Genomic DNA, 22,550 nt, shown 5'->3' with positions numbered 1-22,550 from the left:
GGAGTTTAGAAGGATGAGGGGAGAGGGGGGGGGGGATCTTATATACCGCACAATTGGTTAATCCTGAAACGACTTTGTTAGTTAACCGTTGAAATGTTGCTGGGGCGTTTTTCATGTCAAATGGCATAATTTTGAATTGGTATATACCATCTGGAGTCACAAAAGCTGAAATCTCCTTCCCCTTTCGGATAAAGGTACCTGCCAGTAACCTTTAAGTAAATCCAGTTTGGAAATAAAAGCTGATTGTCCCACTTTCTCAGTGCAATCTTCCAAACGTGGGATAGGATAAGAGTCCATTCTTGTAATGCATTAACCTTTCTATAGTCCACACACAACCGTTGGGTACCACCTGGTTTAGGTACCATCACTATGGGTGAGCTCCATTGGCTGCAACCCACTTCAATTATGCCATTTTTAAGCATACACTCAATCTCTTTGTTAACCTGTGCCAATTTTAAATTCTGTATGGATGTTGTTTCATTGGAACAGCATTTTCCACATCTACATCATCTCTAGCCATTTTAGTACTTCGCAATTTATCTCTACAAACTTGCCCATGTGATATCAATACCTTTTTCAGATCAGTCCGTTTTTCCTCTGGAAGGTAACTCAAGAATTTATCCCAGGTTTTAAGAACATCCTCCTTTTCCAATTTAATTTGAGGTATATCAAATTCACAGTCATCTGGATTTGGTTTGTCATTTTGAGTTAGAATCATTAAAACCTCCTCCTTTTTCTCTCCTTCCCTTTCAAAGTACCTTTTAAGCATATTCACATGACACACTCGGTGAGTCTTCCTTCTATCTGGTGTTTTTACCACACGATTCACCTCACTTAATTTCCTTTCAATCTGATACGGTCCACAAAACCTAGCTTTTAAAGGCTCACCTACCACTGGCAACAACACTAAAACTCTAACTCCATTGGCAAAACTACGAACTTTGGATTTCTTGTCCGCTGCCCGTTTCATCACATTTTGTGCAATTTTTAAATGTTGTCTAGCCAATTCACCTGCTCTATTTAATCGTTCCCTAAAATTTGACACGTAATCCAATAATGTAAATTCTGATTTCTCACTCAGCAATTTTTCCTTAAATCAATTTAAATGATCCTCTTACCTCATGACCAAAAATTAGTTCAAAAGGACTGAATTTGGTTCACTCATTAGGTGCATCCCTAATTGCAAACCGTATGAATGGAATTCCTTTATCCCAATCCTCTGGATAATCGTGACAACAAGCCCTCAACATTGTCTTTCATGTCTGATGCCACCTTTCTAACGTTCCCTGCGATTCTGGATGGTACACAGTTGATTTTAAATTGTTTTATTCCTAAGCTATCCATAACTTCTTTGAATAGCCTTGCGGTCAAATTTGATCCTTGATCCAATTGTATTTCTATGGGTAGTCCATATCTAGTAAAGAATTTAAGTAACTCCTCCACCATTTTCTAACTGTAATATTGCCTCTGGAAACCTAGTAGACACATGCATTACAGTCAAAAGATATTGATTCCCACTTTCTGTTTTAGGAAGCGGTCCCACGCAATCAATTGAGACCCTTGTAAAAGGTTCCTCAAATGCTGGAATGGGTATTAAGGGTGCTGGTTTTATCACTGCTTGAGGTTTCCCTATCACTTGACATGTGTGACATGATCAACAAAATTTAACTACTTCTTTATGTAGTCCAGGCCAATAAAAATGTTTTTGTATTTTAGCTTGAGTTTTCCTTATTCCCAAACGACCTCCCACTGGTACCTCATATGCAACTCGCAACACCTCCTTTCTGTACCCTACCGACAATACTACTTGATGAACTTCGGCCCACTTTTCATCCGCCTGCATATGAAAAGGTCTCCATTTTCTCATCAAGACATCACTTTTACAATAATAACACTGTGGTATACACTCAGCTTCCTCTTCCGTATATGCTTTCTGATACATCCATTTTATTTCTATATCTTTTTGTTGTAACTCGGCCAATTTTCCTGAACTAAAAATATCCGCCTCATCCTCCACCTGTTCTTGTTCTTTTTCAACCATCTGATCAAAAATCATTTCTGATAATTGCACTTCAACTTCATCTTCACACTTTGATTTCTCCTCTTGTCTTAACCTGTGACTTTGACCTTGTTACTACACAATCTGGTAAAGTCCTAGGATATTCGTCCTTCAAAACTTCAGTTGTCTGATTTTCCACTGGCTTATCAACCACAGTAGGCATCACTCCCACCTGCGATCCAGCTATAGCATTACCCAAGATAAACTGTATTCCTGGACAAGATAGTTTCTCTATTACTCCTACTACCACTTCACCATTCTTAACTGGACTTTCCAACCTTGCCTTATATAATGGAACACTACTCCTCTCACCCTGAATTCCACATATTACCACTTTTTCTGGCAACAAGGGGGGGGGGGGTTGTTGGGTTACAGGTATAGGGTGGATACGTGGGTTTGAGTAGGGTGATCATGGCTCGGCACAACATTGAGGGCCGAAGGGCCTGTTCTGTGCTGTACTGTTCTATGTTCTATGTTCTATTCTTCCCAAACTGCATAACTCCTCATCTCTTAACATTAAAGATTGACTAGCCCCCGTATCTCTTAAAATTGTGACTTCTTTACCTGACCCATGAGTAAACTTTGCCCACACAAGTAAATTCTTTAAAGACATCTGGCACCTTCTTATCAATCATCTCTTGATCAGGCTGTACAATCTTTTGCACCTCCTTTGTTTCACTTCGGCTTTCCTTTACTACTTTAACAAACCCCACTGTCTTATCCTGTTTTATCACATCAGCCTTCCCAGTGTTTTTCGTCAACCACCAACACTGTGACTTTACTTGGCCTAGTTTATGACACTGAAAACATTTGAAAGTTTTCATGTCTCTTCCACCCTCCTGATTTTTTGTTAGTCTGAGGTACACTCCCCTTCTTGTATCCCATCAGATCACCTTTACCTTTGCCACTTGAGTATTTCTCATGTCCTCAGTTTCTATCCCTCACAGGCTGAAACTGATGTTGGAAACCAAGCTTTGATTTATGAACTAATTCATAATCATCTGCCATTTCTGCTGCTTACCTCGCAGTTTTAAGACTCTGCTCTTCCACATGAGTTCTCACTAAATCAGGAATTGAATTTTTAAACTCCTCCAAAAGTATAATTTCTCTGAGAGCTTCATACGTTTGGTCTATTTTCAAAGCCCTTATCCAACTATCAAAATTACTTTGTTTGAGCCTTTCAAACTCCATGTATGTTTGACCAAATTCTTTCCTTAAATTTCTAAACCTATGTCTGTAGGCTTCAGGCACTAGTTCATATGCACCTAAGATAGATTTTTTCTTCACCTCATACGTCCCGGATACCTCCTCCAGTAGTGATGCAAACACTTCACAAGAACATAGGAATTAGGACCAGGAGTAGGCCATCTGGCCCCTCGAGCCTGTTCGGCCATTGAATGAGATCATAGCTGATCTTTTGTGGACTCAGCTCCACTTTCCGGCCCGAACACCATAACCCTTAATCCCTTTATTCTTCACAAAACCTTCTATCTTTATCTTAAAAACATTCAATGAAGGCGCCTCAACTGCTTCACTGGGCAAGGAATTCCATAGATTCACAACCCTTTGGGTGAAGAAGTTCCTCCTAAACTCAGTCCTAAATCTACTTCCCCTTATTTTGAGGCGAGTTCTGCTTTCACCCGCCAGTGGAAACAACCTGCCGGCATCTATCCTATCTATTCCCTTCATAATTGTATATGTTTCTACAAGATCCCCCCTCATCCTTCTAAATTCCAAAGAGTACAGTCCCAGTCTACTCAACCTCTCCTCGTAATCCAACCCTTTCAGCTCTGGGATTGACCTAGTAAATCTCCTCGGCACACCCTCCAGCGCCAGTATGTCCTTTCTCAAGTAAGGAGACCAAAACTGAACACCATACTCCAGGTGTGGCCTCACAAACACCTTATACAATTGCAACATAACCGCCCTAGTCTTAAACTCCATCCCTCTAGCAATGAAGTACAAAATTCCATTTGCCGCCTTAATCACCTGTTGCACCTGTAAACCAACTTTTTGCGACTCATGCACTAGCACTCCCAGGTCTCTCTGCACAGCAGCATGTTTTAATATTTTGTCATTTAAATAATAATTCCTTTTGCTGTTATTCCTACCAAAATGGATAACCTCACATTTGTCAACATTGTATTCCATCTGCCAGACCCTAGGCCATTCACTTAACCTATCCAAATCTCTCTGCAGACTTCCAGTATCCTCTGCACTTTTCGCTTTACCACTCATCTTAGTGTCGTCTGCAAACGTAGACACATTGCCCTTGGTCCCCAACTCCAAATCATCTCTGTAAATTGTGAACAATTGTGGGCCCAACACTGATCCCTGAGGGACACCACTAGCTACTGATTGCCAACCAGAGAAACACCCATTAATCCCCACTCTTTGCTTTCTATTAATTAACCAATCCTCTATCCATGCTACTACTTTACCCTTAATGCCATGCATCTTTATCTCGTGCAGCAACCTTTTGTGTGGCACCTTGTCAAAGGCTTTTTGGAAATCCAGATATACCACATCCATTGGCTCCCCGTTATCTACCGCACTGGTAATGTCCTCAAAAATTCCACTAAATTAGTTAGGCACGATTTGCCCTTTATGAACCCATGCTGCGTCTGCCCAATGGGACAATTTCCATCCAGATGCCTTGCTATATCTTCCTTGATGATAGATTCCAGCATCTTCCCTACTACCGAAGTTAAGCTCACTGGCCTATAATTACCCACTTTCAGCCTACCTCCTTTTTTAAACAGTGGTGTCACGTTTGCTAATTTCCAATCCGCCGGGATCACCCCAGAGTCCAGTGAATTTTGGTAAATTATCACTAGTGCATTTTCAATTTCCCTAGCCACCTCTTTTAGCACTCTGGGATGCATTACATCAGGGCCAGGAGATTTGTCTACCTTTAGCCCCATTAGCTTGCCCATCACTATTTCCTTAGTGATAACAATCATCTCCAGGTCCTCGCCTGTCATAGCCTTGTTTCTATCAGTCACTGGTATGTTATTTGTGTCTTCCACTGTGAAGACCGACCCAAAAACCCTGTTCAGTTCCTCAGCCATTTCCTCCTCTCCCATTATTAAGTTTCCCTTCTCATTCTCTAAAGGACCAATATTTACCTTAGCCACTCTTTTTTGTTTTATATATTTGTAGAAACGTTTACTATCTGTTTTTATATTCTGAGCAAGTTTACTCTCATAATCTATCTTGCTCTTCTTTATAGCTTTTTTAGTAGCTTTCTGTTGCCCCCTAAATATTTCCCAGTCCTCTAGTCTCCCACCAATCTTTGCCACTTTGTATGCTTTTTCCTTCAATTGATACTCGCCCTTATTTCATTAGATATCCATGGTCGATTTTCCCTCTTTCCACCGTTCTTTTTGTTAGTATAAACTTTTGCTGAGGACTGTGAAAAATCGCTTGGAAGGTTCTCCACTGTTCCTCAACTGTTTCACCATAAAGTCTTTGATCCCAGTCTACCTTAGCTAGTTATCTCTCATCCCATTGTAATCTCCTTTGTTTAAACACAAAACACTAATATTTGATTGTACCTTCTCACCCTCCATCTGTATTTTAAATTCCACCATATTGTGATCGCTCCTTCCAAGTGGATCCCTAACTATGAGATTATTAATCAATCCTGTCTCATTACGCAGGACCAGATCTAGGACGCTTGTTCCCTCGTAGGTTCCATTACATACTGTTCTAGGAAACTATCGCGGATACATTCTATAAACTCCTCCTCAAGGCTGCCTTGACCGACCTAGTTAAACCAATCGACATGTAGGATAAAATCCCCCATGATAACTGCTGTACCATTTCTGCATGCATCAGTTATTTGTTTGTTTATTGCCTGCCCCACCATAATTTTACTATTTGGTGGCCTATAGACTACTCCTATAAGTGACTTTTTCGCCTTGCTATTCCTGATTTCCACCCAAATGGATTCAACCTTATCCTCCATAGCACCGATGTCATCCCTTACTATTGCCCAGATGTCATCCTTAAATAACAGAGCTACACCACCTCCCTTACCATCCACTCTGTCCTTCCGAATAGTTTGATACCCTCGGATATTTAACTTTTTAGTCGTGACCATCCTTTAACCATGTTTCAGTCATGGCCACTAAATCATAGTCATTTACGATGATTTGCATCATCAACTCATTTACCTTATTCCGAATACTACGAGCATTCAGGTGAAGTACACTTATGTTGGCTTTTATACCTCTGTTTTGAATCTTAACACCTCGATCAGTAGCCTTTCCTAAGTAATATTTCCTCTTAACATTTCTCCTAATTTTCCTTGTCGTGAACCCATATCTTCATGTAACAACCTGCCGCGTTGCTTACAATATATGTTTTTACTTCCCGTTTCATTCCTTTTAGTATTACTGGGCCTATTCACTGAGCTCCCCTCAGTCACTGTATCTTGTACTGTCGCCCTTTTTGATTTTTGACTATGTCTTCCCTGCCTTACACTTTTTCCCCCTTAGTGCCTTTTGTTTCTGTCCCTGTTTTACTACCTTCCGACTTGCTGCATTGGTTCCCATCCCCCTGCCACATTAGTTTAAACCCTCCCCAACAGCTCTAGCAAACCCCCCGCCTCCCCCCAGGACATCAGTTCCAGTCCTGCCCAGGTGTAGACCGTCCGGTTTGTACTGGTCCCACCTCTCCCAGAACCGGTTCCACCTCTCCCGGAACCGGTTCCAATGCCCCAGGAATTTGAATCCCTCCCTCTTGCACCATCTCTCGAGCCACGCATTCATCCTATCTATCCTGACATTCCTACTCTGACTAGCTGGTGGCACTGGTAGCAATCCTGAGATTACTACCTTTGAGGTCCTACTTTTTAGTTTAACTCCTAACTCCATGAATTCAGCTTGCAGGACCTCGTCCCGTTTTTTACCTATATCGCTGGTGCCTATGTGCACCACGACAACTGGCTGTCCCCCCCCCCCCCCCCCCCTCCGAATGTCCTGCAGCCGCTCCGAGACATCCTTGACCCTTGCACCAGGGAGGCAACATACCATCCTGGAGTCTCGATTGCATCCGCAGAACCACCTGTCTATTCCCCTTACGATCGAGTCCCCTATCACTATAGCCCTGCCATTCTTCTTCCTGCCCTGCTGCGCAGCAGAGCCAGCCACGGTGCCATGAACCCGGCTGCTGCTGCCTTCCCCTGATGAGCCATCTCCCTCAACAGTATCCAAAGCCGGATATCTGTTTTGTAGGGAGATGACCGCAGGGGACACCTGCACTGCCTTCCTACTCTTACTCTGTCTTTTGGTCACCCATTTTCTATCTACCTCAGTAACCTTCACCTGTGGTGTGACCAACTCGCTAAATGTGCTATCCACGACGTCCTCAGCATCGCGGATGCTCCAAAGTGAGTCCATCCGCAGCTCCAGAGCTGTCAAGCGGTCTAATGGGGGCTGCAACTGGACGTACTTCTTGCACGTGAAGGGGCCAGGGACAGTGGACATGTCCCTGAGCTCCCACATCGCACACTAGGAGCATGTCACGGATCTGGGATCTCCTGCCATGTCTTAAACCTTAGGTTAACTTACCACAATTCCAAAAAAAGAAAGTAAAAAATAAATAAATTAGACAATGAAAAGAAAAACTACTTACCAGTCACTTACGAGGGTTAAAAAGCACCTCCTCCCCTCCCAGCTCCGAATTCCCACCTGGCTTCAAATTCCCAAACTCACTCTTTTTGCTGCGTTTCACTCTGGCTGTGTCTTCTCTGGCTCACTGGGAGTGAGTTACAAGTTGCTCTTTTAAATTGGCCTGTGTTGACTCTTCTCCCCCCCCCCCCCCCCCCCCCCCCCCAACTTGCTTTTAGATCAAAGTAGATGAAGGTGACTGACACTTAACTGCCAACCAGTTATGTGAGTGGGTGGGGCACCCCTTGTTAACCTTCACTGCACAATTTTAGATTAACTTAAACTCTTGAAATTTAAATTCACTAGCCCTACCTACCAGCTTTGTTTAAATCAGTAATACCCGCATGTCCTGTGGCCATTTCATTTGTTTAGCCACCTTCTCGGATGAAATGAATAAGGCTTCTACCTCCTTCTCATCAAACCTTGGCAATGCTTGAACATATTTAAATAGATCCCCACCAAGCCTTCGACTATGACGCTCTTTCTCACTATCCTCATCACTATCATCCAACTGTACATTTCCCTTTATGTCTGCCAATTTTAACTGAATGTCATGCGGTTCTGAAGTTCAAACTGTCTCTCATCTTTTTCCCTGATCTGTATCTGCCTTTTTCTTTCTTTTTGTTTTGCTAGTGCTAATCTTTGTTTTCTCCTTCTCTCTCCATTTCTTTGTCCTCTCTATCTCTTTCTTTTTCCTCTCTATCTCTTTCTTATTCAAGCTGCTTTAATTCTTTCACATGTTCCATTTGTTTAATTTGTAACAGAATTTTTGCCATTTCCAGTGAATCAAACTGAATGTCAGGCAATTTTAAATGCTTAGCCACCTCCATAATTACATCTTTTCGCATTTTGACAGGTAATGTTAAGTGCAATGTTTTTGCCAAATCTAACAGTCTGCTTTTAGTTTCTGTCTGTAAGGTACTGCGTGTGACTGTCTCCACCCACAAAATTATCAGCGCCTCTGAAAGAGCCATTGTCCACAACACACTCCCCACTTAAAACTGGAATACCACACCCGAAAAGCAACCACAATGTGCTCACTGTCTTTACATTCACTAAGCCAATCCAGTAGACAGACTTTTATCCCCCTCGAGCCCCCAGTTTGTTATGGGCCAGTGTTTAGAGAACACCAAAGTGTCTCATGGAGTTCACCTGACCCACAACGTTTAATAGATTGTGGTATGGAGAGCACACGGCCCGCTCTACAGGTGTGGTACAGCAGAAATGGAAAAGTATTTTTTAAAGCAAAACGATGTTTATTCTATGAACTCAAGTTACCCTTTTTAAAACATACAGTGAACATCTTAGCAACCATTAATTCAAATACAACGCCCAAATAATACAATACTAAGTAATCCTTACTTTCCTTTTAACACCCATAAGACTTTTTAAAAACTTTTAACAGAAGCACATCAGGTTTAAATTCACTACTGAGAACAGTTATAATTCTGAATTCACCAAATGATCAAGAGATAGTCTTTATGTGGCAGAGAGAACAACATTACACATTCTGTGGCTGACTGCAGCTCCAACACTGAAACAAAACCAAAAAAAAGCCCAGCTCCACCCACACTCTGACATCACTGCAGTAATAAACACCCATTTCTTAAAGGTACACCCACTACAGTTATTCTGTAAAAAACACCCATTTTTTAAAGGTACTCACATGACAGGTTTAATTCATGTTGGCTTTTCTGTTGTGACTTGATACAACTGAGTGGTTTGCTGGACCGTTGCAGAGGGCAGTCAAGAGTCAACCACATTGGGGTAGGTCTGGAGCCATAGGTCAGATGATATAATTTTATTTATTGTCACATGTACCGAGGTACAGTGCGATGTATTTTTCTGCCAGCAGCTCAGCAGATCATTAAGTAGATGAAAATAAAAGAAAAAGAAAATATATAATAGTGCAACACAAGGTACACAATGTAACTACATAAACACTGGCATCGGGTGAAGCATACAGGGGTGCAGTGTTAATCAGGTCAGTCCATAAGAGGGTAATTTAGGAGTCTGGTAACAGCGGGCAAGAAGCTGTTTTTGAATCTCTTTGTGCGTGTTCTCAGACTTTTGTATCTCCTGACCGTTGGAAGAGTGAGTAAGCTGTGTGAGAGCGGTCTTTGATTATGCTGCCCGCTTTCTCCAGGCAGTGTGAGGTGTAGATGGAGTCAGTGGATGGGAGGCAGGTTCGTTTGATGGACTGGGCTTTGTTCATGACTCTCTGACGTTTCTTGCGGTCTCGGGCCGAGAAGTTGCCATACCAGGCTGTGGTGCAGCCAGATAGGATGCTTTCTATGGTGCATTTGTAGGTAAGAGTTAATGTGGATATGCTGAATTTCCTTAGTTTCCTGAGGAAGTATAGGCACTGTGTGCTTTCTGGATGGTAGCGTCAACGTGGGTGGACCAGGACAGATTTTTGTACCCCCAGGAATTTGAAGCTGCTAACCATCTCTACCTCGGCCCAGTTGATGCTGACAGGGGTGTGTATAGTACTTTGCTTCCTGAAGTCAATGACCAGATCTTTAGTTTTGCTGGCACTGAGGGATAGAGGGCAGCAATGCTAACCACTGTGCCACCATGCTGCCTTAAGGCGGCATGGAGGAGGTGTTGTCGCTGCACCACTCCACTAGGTTCTCTATCTCCCTCCTGTATTCTGACTCTGTGTTATTCACGATCTAGCCCATATGGTAGTATCATCAGCAAACGTGTAGATGTAGTTGGAACCAAATTTTGCCATGCAGTCGTGTATGTACATGGAGTATAGTAGGGGGCTAAGTATGCCGCCTTAGGGCACAATGGTTAGCATTGCTGCCTACGGCGCTGAGGACCCGGGTTTGAATCCCGGCCCTGGGTCACTGTCCGTGAGGAGTTTGCACGTTCTCCCCATGTCTGCGTGGGTTTCACCCCCACAACCCAAAGATGTGCAGGTTAAGTGGATTGGCCACGTTAAATTGCCCCTTAATTGGAAAAAATAATTGGGTACTCTAATTTTGTTTTATTTATTTTAATTTTTTTAATTTTTATAAATTTAGATTACCCAATTATTTTTTCCAATTAAGGGGCAATTTAGCATGGCCAATCCACCTACTCTGCGCATTTTTGGGTTGTGGGGGCGAAACCCACGCAGACACTGGGAGAATGTGCAAACTCCACACGGACAGTGACCCAGAGCCGGGATCGAAACTGGGACCTCAGTGCCGTGAGGCGGTTGTGCTAACCACTAGGCCACCGTGCTGCCCTCTAATTTTATTTTTTTTAAAGTACACAGCCTTGCGGGCCCCCAGTATTGAGGACTATCGTGGAGGAGGTGTTGTTGTTTATTCTTACTGATTGTGGTCTGTGGGTCAGAAAGTCAAGAATCCAATTGGAGTGAGGAGCCATGTCCCAGGTTTTGGAGCTTTGATATGAGCTTGGCTGGGAGTATGGTGTTGAAGGCGGAGCTGTAGTCAATAAATAGGAGTCTGATGTAGGAGTCCTTGTTGTTGAGATGCTCTAAGGATGAGAGTAGGGCCAGGGAGATGACATCTGCTGTGGACTGGTTGCGGCGGTATGCGAATTGCAGTGGATCAGGGCGTTCTGGGAGTATGGAGGTGATGCGCTTCATGACCAACCTCTCGAAGCATTTCATTATGATTGAAGTCCGGGCTACCGGACGGTATTCATTGAGGCACGTTGCCTGGTTCTTCTTTGGCACCGGTATGATGGTGGTCTTCTTGAAGCAGGTGGGGACCTCGGAGCAGAGTGGCGTCAGATTAAAGATGTCCGCGAACACATCTGCCAGCTGGTCCGCGCAGGATCTGTGATGGTGGGTATGGGTGTGTTATGGGCTGCTGGAGCACTCGACAGTGGATTATTGGTTTCCTGCTCGAACCGAGTTCATTGGGGAGGGGTGCGCTGCTGCTGGAGATGCTGCTCGGCTCCACTTTGTAGCCACTTTGTTTAGGCCTTGCCACAACCGCCGAGAGTTTGTAACTCTAGTCTGTGACTCTAGCTTGGTCTGATACTCTCTCTTGGCATCTCGGATGGTTTTGCAGAGGTCGTACCTGGATTTCTTGGATAGGTTGGGGTCGCCTGACCTGTCCTTCAGTAGAGAGTCAATCTCACGATTGAGCTATGGTTTCCGGTTGGGGAATGTATGTACTGCTGAGAGTTTGGCTCAAGTTATAATCAGAGCATGATGGGAAATGGAATGAGAGTTTGGTCAAGTTAAATCAGAGCTTGATGGGAAATGGAATGTCAAGTTTGTATACCAGCTTTGTGAAATGAATTGTTCCTGTGAGAAGGCGTTATCACGACCTTGACTATCTGTGAGAATCTGGTGGGAACGAAACACAGCCGGGGGAAGTCACTCCTCAGGACTTTTGATAAAGAATTACTATGCTTTGAAACTAACTGTATTACTAATGATGGGAAGAAAATAATTACATAAAGGAGGGGCGTAATGAGCTAATTGTATGACTAATGATTGAAGGCTTGATGGGTTTTGTAAGAATATATAATCAACTGTAACTAAGAGAAATTTGCTTTTTCACTTGCTGTAACTCAGTTACACTTGTGCTACAGCCCCGCAGTAAATAAACGGCTCTTTTAAGTTATCTGGTGTTCGACTGCTGATTACCTCTAGACTGCAACAATTTAGTATTATCACTGCTTTCTTTGGGCCTCTGGTTACTAATCCATGATATTATCATTACACCATCTTCTCAACCAAGTGGGCTGGAGAGCTTATTTGGAGTGTTGGAGTGGAAGTGGAGAGTGTTTCTTTAGAGTACCCAATTCTTTTTTTCCAATTAAGGGGCAATTTAGCATGGCCAATTCACAACCCCTGCACATCTTTGAATTGTGGAAGTGTGACCCACGCAGACGCTTGGAGAATGTGCAAATTCCACACGGACAGTGGGCCGGGATCGAACCCGAGTCCTCTGTGCTGTGAGGCAGCAGTGCTAACCACTGTGCCACCATGCCGCCCCTGAAGTGGAGAGTGTTCCATCACACTCCTGACCGGTGTCCCATGTGACCGGCATTGGCGATTAGATGAGATCAACTCATTACAAAATGGCCAGCCTCAAACTGACTCTTCTAGTCACTGTTTATATGGCTGGTCGAGTTCCATTTCCAATTATTGAGGAATTCAATAATTATAATCCTGTTCAGTATCAAAGGGAGATGATTAGACATTCTCTTCTTGGTGATAGCTGTTGCCTGGCACTTGTGTGGCATGGATATTACTTGACACCAGCCCATATCTGAATGTTGTCCAGGTCTTGCTATATGCAGACATGGGCTGCTTCATTATCTTGTAAGTTGTGATTGGCATACACATGCTATGCGGTGCGCATTTTTTCATTTATAATGTGGTTTCAGCAATTTTTTTTATTCTTGTATTCACTTCACAGTGCACAAAGCGCTCAAGTTGATTAATCACCCGATACTATCAAATTCAATCCAGGGTCAGCAATCAACAGCACCTAGCTCCGTCTCTGTTCCTATTAGCCAACTCTCTGGTCCACGTGACACTGTAGAAATAATAAGATCTCTACCGCAGAAATACAGAAGGCAACCAATACCACTAGACGAAATGGAATACATTCAGGTGAGTCTGCACCATTTCAATTAAATGTTTCTTTCCACCCTTGAGTATAAGCCTATAGCAAGTATGCTTATGGAAAATGTGAGCATGTTTGGAGGTTGGGGAAGCAGGCAAGGATTGTGGTGATAACAAAGGAAATGCTGATGCTGTGCTTTACCTGACCTTTAGTAAGCTGCAAAAATACCAGGTAACTCACTGAGAAGCTATCCAAGATCAGGCTTTTGCAGAAAGTGTATAACGCAAGTTTTTTTTTGTTTAAAAGTGCCCAACCTTTTTCCAATTAAGGGGCAATTTAGCATGGCCAATTCACCTACCCTGCACATTTTTGGGTTTTGGGGGTAAGGCCCACACAGACACGGGGAGACTGTGCAAACTTCACCGACAGTGACCCGGGCCCGGGATCAAACCCAGTCCTCTGCGCCTTGAGGCCGCAGTGCTAACCGCTGTGCCCCCTGGTGTAACCCAAATTAAAGTGAACAAGTGAACACTGGTTTAAGACTCCATATTAAAAGAAGTATATAATTGCTTTGGAGGCATAACAGTGAAAGTCACTCGGTTGGTCACTTGGCTCAGAAGGTTGTTTAACGATGAGAGGCTGATTAAATCAGGCCTATGTTCTCTCGTGTTTAGCAGAATTAAAGGTGATCTAAGTGAAACATACACGATTGTCAAGAAACTTGAGAGGTCAATCTTTATTGTCACAAGTAGAGCTACATTAATACTGCAGTGAAGTTACTGTGAAAAGCCCCTAGTCGCCACATTCCAGTGCCTGTTCAGGTACACGAGGGAGAATTCAGAATGTCCAAGTTACTAAACAGCGTGTCTTTCGGGACTTGTGGGCGGAAACAGGAGCACCCGGAGGAAACCCACGCAACACAGGGAGAACGTGCAGACTCTGCACAGACAGTGACCCAAGCCTGCAGACTCCGCACAGACAGTGACCCAAGCCAGGAATCGAACCTGGGACCCTCTCCACTGTGCCACTCCGCCCCACCCTGCCGCATCGTTATACAATGCATGTGCTACTTTATCTTTTATGATTTAATCACAAGTAGTGATGCCATGAGAATTCATGGGGTCCAGGCCCAATGTTGAGGACTCCCTGGGCAGCTCCCTTCCAATTATTTATCAGTGTGCTGCCGCCACTTTGCTGGGTCTGTCCTGCTGGTGGGACAGGACATACCAGGAATGAGGATGATGGTGGTGTTTGGGAGATTATCTGTAAGGGTATGATACCATCAAACTTGCTTCAGTCGTCTGTGGGACAGTTCTTCCAATTTTGGCAGAAGCCTCTAGATGTCAGTAAGAAGGACTTCTTACAACAGGGCGAGCTTGCTGTTGTCACCGGTACTATGTTGATGCCGTGTGGTCTGTCCTTTTTCATCCCTTTTATGTAGTCTACGTAGTGGTTGAATACAACTGAATGACTTGATGAGGCATTTAAGAGTCAACCATATTGCTGTAGGTCTGGAGTCACATGTAGGCCAGACCAGGTAAGGATGACAGGTTTTCTTCCCTGTGGCACATTAGTGAACCAGATACGTTTTTATGACGATCAACAATCGTTTCATGGTCATTCTTTTAATTCCAGATTTTTAAAATTGAATTCAAATTCTACCATCTGCCATGGTGTGATTTGAATGCAGGTTCCCAGAGCATTACTCTAAGTCTCTGGATTGCTAGACAAATGACAATACTCTTAAATTAACATCTTTAATTTTAATATTTCAATGTGAAGAGTACCCAATTCATTTTTTCATTTTTCATTTTCATTTTTAAGGGGGCAATTTAGCATGGCCAATTAACCTAGCCTGCACATCTTTGGGTTGTGGGGGCGAAACCCACGCAATCACTGGGAGAATGTGCAAACTCCACACGGACAGTGATCAGGGCTGAGATCGAACCTGTGATGTCGGCACTGAGACAGCAGTGCTAACCACTGCGCAACCATGCTGCCCTTCAAATTAACATCTTAAGCAATGCACCTTATTATTTATCCCTTGTTTTAATATTCTGTTGTCTTCCATGTTCTTGCTAACTTGTTTCTAAGTTACTGCAAAAACCTATATGACGTACTTTTTATTGTTGATGCAAATCCGCCTATTACCTTGCTGTTGTTGCATAGAACAAAATTCAATTCACACACAGATGGAAAGAAATTGGGAGTATTGGTCCCAGCACTGCTCTTGTGGAACATCACTTCCCACTTTCTGAAGAACTACCCTTTATTTCCAGTCCCTGCTTTGTCTTGAAGCCAGCTAACTAACCATTATCACTTGACCCCTGATTCCACCTTCTGACCGTTTCTCGTCAGTCTATTAAGGACCACCTTATCAAATACACCTCCACCTTCTGACTGTTTCTCGTCAATCTATTATAGGTCACCTTATCGAATACGCCTCAAATTCAGATAATTTGGATCCACTGTATTACAATTGTCTACGATTGGTGAAGCAAGATTTTCCTTTTGGAATTCTTGCTGTTTGTTATTATATTTATCTTTTCTAAATGTTCTTCTATTCTCTAGTAAGGATTCCATTAATCCCACCGAATCTGACTTGTCTATAATTCCTTGGACATGTTCTGTCGTCTTGAATTCGGAATTATATTAGCTATCCACCAGTACCACATCTTTTCCTAACAAATTATTAAACATGTGTTGCCTCGTCTCTACATTCTATTTGAATATGTGGATACAATCCATCCAGACCAGGGGAATTTTATTCTGTGTTCAGTTTATTCAATACATCCCCTTTTTATTTTAAATGCATTTATCTAATTGAATAATATTTCTGCCATCTCTATTATTGTAACCTGTGCCTTAATGGCCATACTTACATCAAAGAGTTTCTATATTGATAAGCATGTAAAATATTTTTATCTTTTGTTTAACGCACCTTGATAATTTATTTTCATAGTTCCATTTTGCTTTCCTAACTGATTTTTGACTTTTCTTCTAATCTTTCCATGTTCTCTCTCATCCTGCACCCTTGCTATCTCTTTCCCTAATCCTAAATTGCTCCCTTGTGTCTTTATTCATCCATGGTGTCTCCACCTGTGTTTAGTTTGATCTTTCCTTTTGGTGGAATATAATTTACCTACAGTCAGTGAATTTTATTGAAATAAATTAATTTTCATCTCAATGATACAGCCAAATGGTGGGCCATTTGGCCCACCATAACAGTTAATGGCCCTTTGTTTCATAATGGGTATCTTATCCTGCTTTAGTTGAATATATTGCTGGAGCTTTTTAACTTCACACATGTTACCAATTTTTGTTTTGCAGCGTGGAGGACCAGAGTAAAAGCAACTGCTTATTGCTGTCATCCATCACTGGCTGCTTCTACTGTCAAATTTCCAAGCTGTGGATATAATTACAAACCTTTGTACATTTTATATTGCTGTGCCGATTACATATCCTCTGGCTGAATGGATGTACATACCACAGTTTCAATAAACATTGAAAATTTGCCACCTTTCATAAAAGACTAAACATTTTGACATATTTCCCAAACTAATGTTCATTGGTTTTCATAGGAATAATATTGTGAAATTGAACAGTATTTTATATTTTATCTCCAGCTATTTGTTCCTGGATAAGTCAGTAATGATACAATATCTTGCCCAATTATACAGCAATTTCTTCCATAAAAATCTTCCAAATTATAACTTCAGTCTGTTGACTTCAACTGATATTTAATTACAATATGGAATATAAACCACACAAAAACATATGGTACTATTCTGATCTTACAACTTGTTAAAATGATTAGAAAATTCCAAATATAGTTCCATCATTTATGTAATTCTGTTTTCAAAAACATGCTATCAAGTCCACTAATTTTGAGAGCCTATGGAATGATTTAGTTCTGGCATATTGTCAATACTCCTTTTAAATGTAAAGTACATTTATAGGTGCATTTTTCTGCTTTTTTAAATTAAGATGCTATCCGCCTTCATTGCTAAAGATAAGGTTACGCTGATTGTTGAATTAAGCATTGTGAATTACAGTTTAACTGCAGAATTTAAAAACTGTTTTCAGTTGGGTGCTTTTGTATTTTTAAGTTGGCCGTACAGCACTACATTTACCACAAATATTTGTAGATCAGTGGTGTAGCAAATTATGTACATAAGATGCATCAATAAGTGGAATTGTTAAAACTTCCTATCAGCTGAGTGTAGGAATTTTAATGTGCAGGGGGGATCTACTATTGTACAGAATTACACGGACATAAACTGCATTTCCACTTACTGTCATATGCTTTTGTTGAAAATTATGAATAAACATTTAAATAAGGAAGTAAAGACTTGGAATTGCAATACTCTAGTAATTACATTTTTATTTTGCACCTTATTTCCATTGAATTTGGAGTTACTTCTTAACATCACTTTAGATGAATTTTAACCAAAATTTGGTTCCTTGAGTTAAGAACCGAAGAACTCCGAGAAGGCAGCCACTCGACCTGTCAAGCCAACTCCACCATTCAACATGGCTGATCTGATTCTGGCCTTAACTCCAGTTGCCTGCCTGCCACCAACACCAACCACCTTTTATGGATGTGAAACACTTGCTATTTCTACGTTAATAGCATTTCATCCTTCTGGGGAGTTGAAATAAGTTTTCTAGCACTGGATAAATAAAACTGGCCCCCATTGTATACAACAGCAGGTCCAGTATCACACTGAAGGAGATTCCAGGACAGGTTACCTCCCAGTCTATATGGATGCAGAGCGGTGGATAATGTCCCAGAGCAGAAAAGGATGCCAGACACTTGTAAAGGGTAAAGGTTATCAGTAAGTCTTTAACAGGAACCAAAGAGGTCTTGTAACTTGTGTTAAAGTATTGTTTATATTAAGTGATGTGGACACAAATTATATCATTTATCGAGTATGAACTCTAAATTTAATATTTGATTTTTTTTTAAATTTAGGTTATCCAATTATTTTTTCCAATTAAGGGGCAATTTAGTGTGGCCAATCCACCTACTCTGCACATTTTTGGGTTGTGGGGGTGAAACCCACGCAGAAACGGGGAGAATGTGCAAACTCCACACGGACAGTGACCCAGAGCCGGGATTGAACCTGGGACCTCAGCGCCGTGAGGCAGCTGTGCTAACCACTAGGCCACCGTGCTGCCCTAATATTTGATTTATGCAGCAGTCTTGTAGTAATGTGTGAGATTTTATTTATCTCACAATCCAAAATCTGAAAAAACTGACTAAATGTAGCTGACCTGCTTTTGTAGGCACAAATTATTTGGTTGGTCTGTTCAGTGGATGATGATGGTGAAGTATTCAGCGATGGTGATGCTGTTGAATGTCAGAGAGAGATGGTTAGATTTGTTTTTGTTGGAGATGTAGCTAGATTTGTTTTTGTTGGAGATGGCAATTGCCTGGAACTTGCATGCCATATACGTTACTAGAAACACATCCATGTTGTCCAGGTTTTGCTGCATGCAGGCGTAGACTCCTTCAGTATCTGAGAAGTCACAAATGTTATTGGGCACTGCTTGTCATGACACCAACCAATGGCGAGTTTTCCCGATTGCCATTGACTTTGAATTTTGTCAGGGCTTCTTCATACCGCACCTGATCAATTTTTTTTTAAATTCATGGAACGAGGGTGCCACTGGAAAGGCTAGCATTTGTTGCCCATCCCTAATTTCCCTTTAACTGTGTCGCTAGCTAGGTCATTTAAGGGGACAGTTACATATAGCTAGGCCAGATAAGGATGGTAGATTATCTTCCCTAAAGGACATTGGTGAACCAGATGGATTTTTACAACCATGATAGTTTCATGGTCATCTCTACTGAGACCAGCTTTATATTCCAAATTTTATAATTGAATTTAAATTTCACCAAAGCGTTAGCCTGGGTCTCTTGGTTACTAGTCCAGTGAAATTGCCATTGTGCTGCCTTGGTAACTACGAGCAGTTTCCTTTCTCACGATTTCCATTAAGGTTGATTTTCTTCGTTACCACATTCAGTCAAATGTTGGCTTATTATGGAGGGCACGTAGTCTTGCCTCTTTGATTCAACTCTCACAATCCTATCTAGATATAGGAAATACTAGAACAAAGGACTTGGTCAAAGAGATAGGTTTCAAGGGTAAGAGGTTAAGGGAGGCAGTTCCGCAATGAATGAAGCACCTGGTGTGATGAAGGAAAGCAGAGATACAGAATAGTTTATATTTGCTGTAAAACTCTTTGGGAAATCCTGAAGAAGGATGCTATATAAATACATATACTTTACTCCCCTACAAACCATTTTGAAGAACCCAATCTTTATAACCACAGTCCAATGTTTTCAGACTGGATTTTAAATCATAATTCTTCCGACCAAACCTAGGGGCTGGTTTAGCTCACCAGGCTAAATCGCTGGCTTTTAAAGCAGACCAAGCAGGCCAGCAGCATGGTTCGATTCCCATACCAGCCTCCCCGGACAGGCGCCGGAATGTGGCGACTAGGGGCTTTTCACAGTAACTTCATTGAAGCCTACTCGTGACAATAAGCGATTTTCATTTCATTTTCATTTTTTTCCATGAGTCTGGGTTTTCTGGGTTTTATGTTTTCTAAACATGACTGTGAAGGAGTCTTGTGGCACAATGGTGGTGTCCCTACCGCTGGGGCAGGAGATCCCAAGTTCAAACCCACTTTAGGATTCGATGGCCATGTAAAGTGTATTCATAACGTGGCCAAACAGGCTGACCACTAGGGGGAGTAGCTCTGGGAATGCTCAGGAGCTTCCACCCTTGGCTCCGCCCACGACTCCTCCCCCTTGTGCTGCTGTATAAATACCCTTGTCCAGAGTCAGCCTGCAGTTCACCGAGAGTTCATCGACGGGTAACAGGCTGGCTCTGAAGTAAGTTGATTAAAGCCTAGATTCATATTGGAAAACACGTGTCTGGTGAATTGATGGTTCCATCAATTTAATCAACTTAAGAACAGTCAAGATCGATCATGGAATCAGCCCTCAAGCCTGGACGCCTGGAACTCGACCCGCAGGATGCAGAGGCAAAAGAAATCTTCTCCCACTGGATGCGGTGCTTTAAGGCCTACCTGGCAGAAGTGAGCACAGCCGAAATGACAGAGGAACAGAAGCTAAGTCTACTGCACGCGAGGGTGAGCCACCGAATCTCTATGCAACTAAACTCGACCGATTCATATACTGCAGCGCTAGCAGTACTCGATAAGATATATGTAAGGCCTATTAACGAAGTTGACGCACGCCATGTGTTCACGTCTCGCCGCCAGCGGCCTACAGAATCACTCGCCAAATTTGTAAGGGAACTCAATAATTTGTCAAATGACTAATTATCAAGCGGTTACCGCGGCTGAACACCGAGAACTTGCTGTACGTGATGTTTTTGTAGCGGGCCTCAGGTCTAATTATGTGCGCCAACGGCTGCTGGAAAAGGGGCCCAAGACTTAGAAACAACTGTGGAAGCTGCGACCACGATGGAGGTCTCCTTCCGCAGCCTTAATTCGTTCCCTGTGACCCATTCATGGGCTCCCGACCAGCAACTCCCCCAGGCCTGTGCTACGCAGCCGCCCAGCCACCATGCTGCTCCAGCCAGCCATTATGCTGCTCCAGCCAGCCACTATGCTGCTCCAGCCTGCCTTTTCTGCGGCCAGAACCAGCACCCGCAGCAGCACTGCCCGGCCCGCAACGCGACCTGCAGCAGCTGCGGGCGGAAAGGCCACTACGCAAGAGTGTGCCTCGCTAAAAGGGCCCCAGCTTCCAACTCCCCAGCGGCACGAAGTAATCGCTCCGCGTGGCCCGAAACGCTGCGGCCTATGCCCCGACTCCGCCCCCTCCCGCCATGTGCGATCCATGGGGGCCGCCATCTTGGTAAACCTCCACCACGCGGCTGGCCACGTGAGACTCATGGGGGCCGCCATCTTGGACGCGATCTTCCTCGCCGCCCGCCACGTGCGATCCACGGGCCCGACCTGCATCTCCACGCTCGGACAACTCATCGGAAGGGTACGACTATGAACTCAGAGGGCAGTCATCACGGGGCCACTCCAGCACAGCTGATCGAGCCGCCGACTACCCGCAACTTGGTGCAGTCACTCTGGACCAATCACGCCCGAAGCATCTGCGAAATTCGATGGCAGAGGTCCAAATCAACGGGTACAAAACGCCATGCCTCTTCGACACCGGGAGCACTGAGAGCTTCATACATCCAGACCTGGTAAGACGCTGTTTGCTCCCCGTTTTCCCCACGCGGCAAACTATCTCGCTCGCTTCAGGCTCCCATTCGGTCCAGATCCAGGGACGCACCACCGCGACACTCACAATCCGAGGCACTAGCTACTCAAAATTCAAACTCTACGTTTTGCCCGAACTCTGCGCGCCACTCTTATTAGGCCTAGACTTTCAACGTAACCTTAAGAGCCTCACCCTCAGCTTCGGCGGGCCCCTGCCCCCACTCACTATCTGCAGCCTCGCTACGCTGCGAATCCCCCCCCCCCCCCCCCCCTCTTCGCCAATCTCACAAAGGACTGTAAACCCGTAGCCACTCGTAGCAGGCGGTACAGCCTGCAGGATAGGTTATTTATCAGAACAGAGGTCCGAAGGCTTCTCAGTGAGGGGATTATAGAGGCCAGCAATAGTCCCCGGAGAGCTCAGGTGGTGGTTGTTAAGACCGGGGAAAAATTCCGCATGGTTGTCGACTATAAATAGATTTACGCTGCTCGACGCGTATCCCCTTCCCAGGATTGCAGACATGGTAAACCAGATCGGCCAGTACCTGCTCTTTTCCACGGTGGATCTGAAGTCTGCATACCACCAGCTCCCAATCCGCCCGGAGGACCGCCACTACACGGCATTCGAGGCTGATGGCCGCCTCTTCCATTTCCTCCGGGTCCCTTTCGGCGTCACTAATGGGGTCTCTGTGTTCCAACGAGCAATGGACCGAATGGTGGACCAGTACGGGCTGCGGGCCACGTTTCCATACTTGGACAATGTCACCATCTGCGACTATGACCAGCAGGACCACGACGCCAACCTCAACCGTTTTCTCCCGACGGCACAGAAACTGAATCTCGCATATAACAAGGAGAAATGCGTTTTCCGCACAAACAGTCTCGACTATGTCGTGGAAAACGGAGTCCTGGGCCCAGACCCGGACCGTATTAGAACTCCCCCTCCCCAAGGCCCTCAAACGGTGCTTGGGCTTCTTCTCCTACTACGCCCAGTGGGTCCCTCAATATGGGGACAAA

General features: G+C 43.6%; 1 protein-coding gene across 2 annotated transcripts in view; it reads left to right on the top strand.

Annotated features, from left to right (window-relative positions):
* The window catches only part of mrps36 (mitochondrial ribosomal protein S36), a 62,880-nt gene extending 45,236 nt beyond the window's left edge, over positions 1-17,644 (top strand). For both annotated transcript variants that reach the window (XM_038805586.1, XM_038805588.1), the window contains 2 exons: positions 13,131-13,327; positions 16,611-17,644. In XM_038805586.1, the coding sequence (XP_038661514.1) occupies positions 13,131-13,327; positions 16,611-16,628 (215 nt within the window). In that variant the 3' untranslated portion in view covers positions 16,629-17,644. The remainder of the gene's footprint in view (positions 1-13,130; positions 13,328-16,610) is intronic.
* The last annotated feature ends 4,906 nt before the right edge of the window (positions 17,645-22,550 follow it).

The sequence above is a fragment of the Scyliorhinus canicula genome, chromosome 8 (assembly GCF_902713615.1).
Source record: "Scyliorhinus canicula chromosome 8, sScyCan1.1, whole genome shotgun sequence".
Classification (NCBI taxonomy): domain Eukaryota; kingdom Metazoa; phylum Chordata; class Chondrichthyes; order Carcharhiniformes; family Scyliorhinidae; genus Scyliorhinus; species Scyliorhinus canicula.
This window is presented reverse-complemented; position numbering and strand designations above follow the sequence as displayed.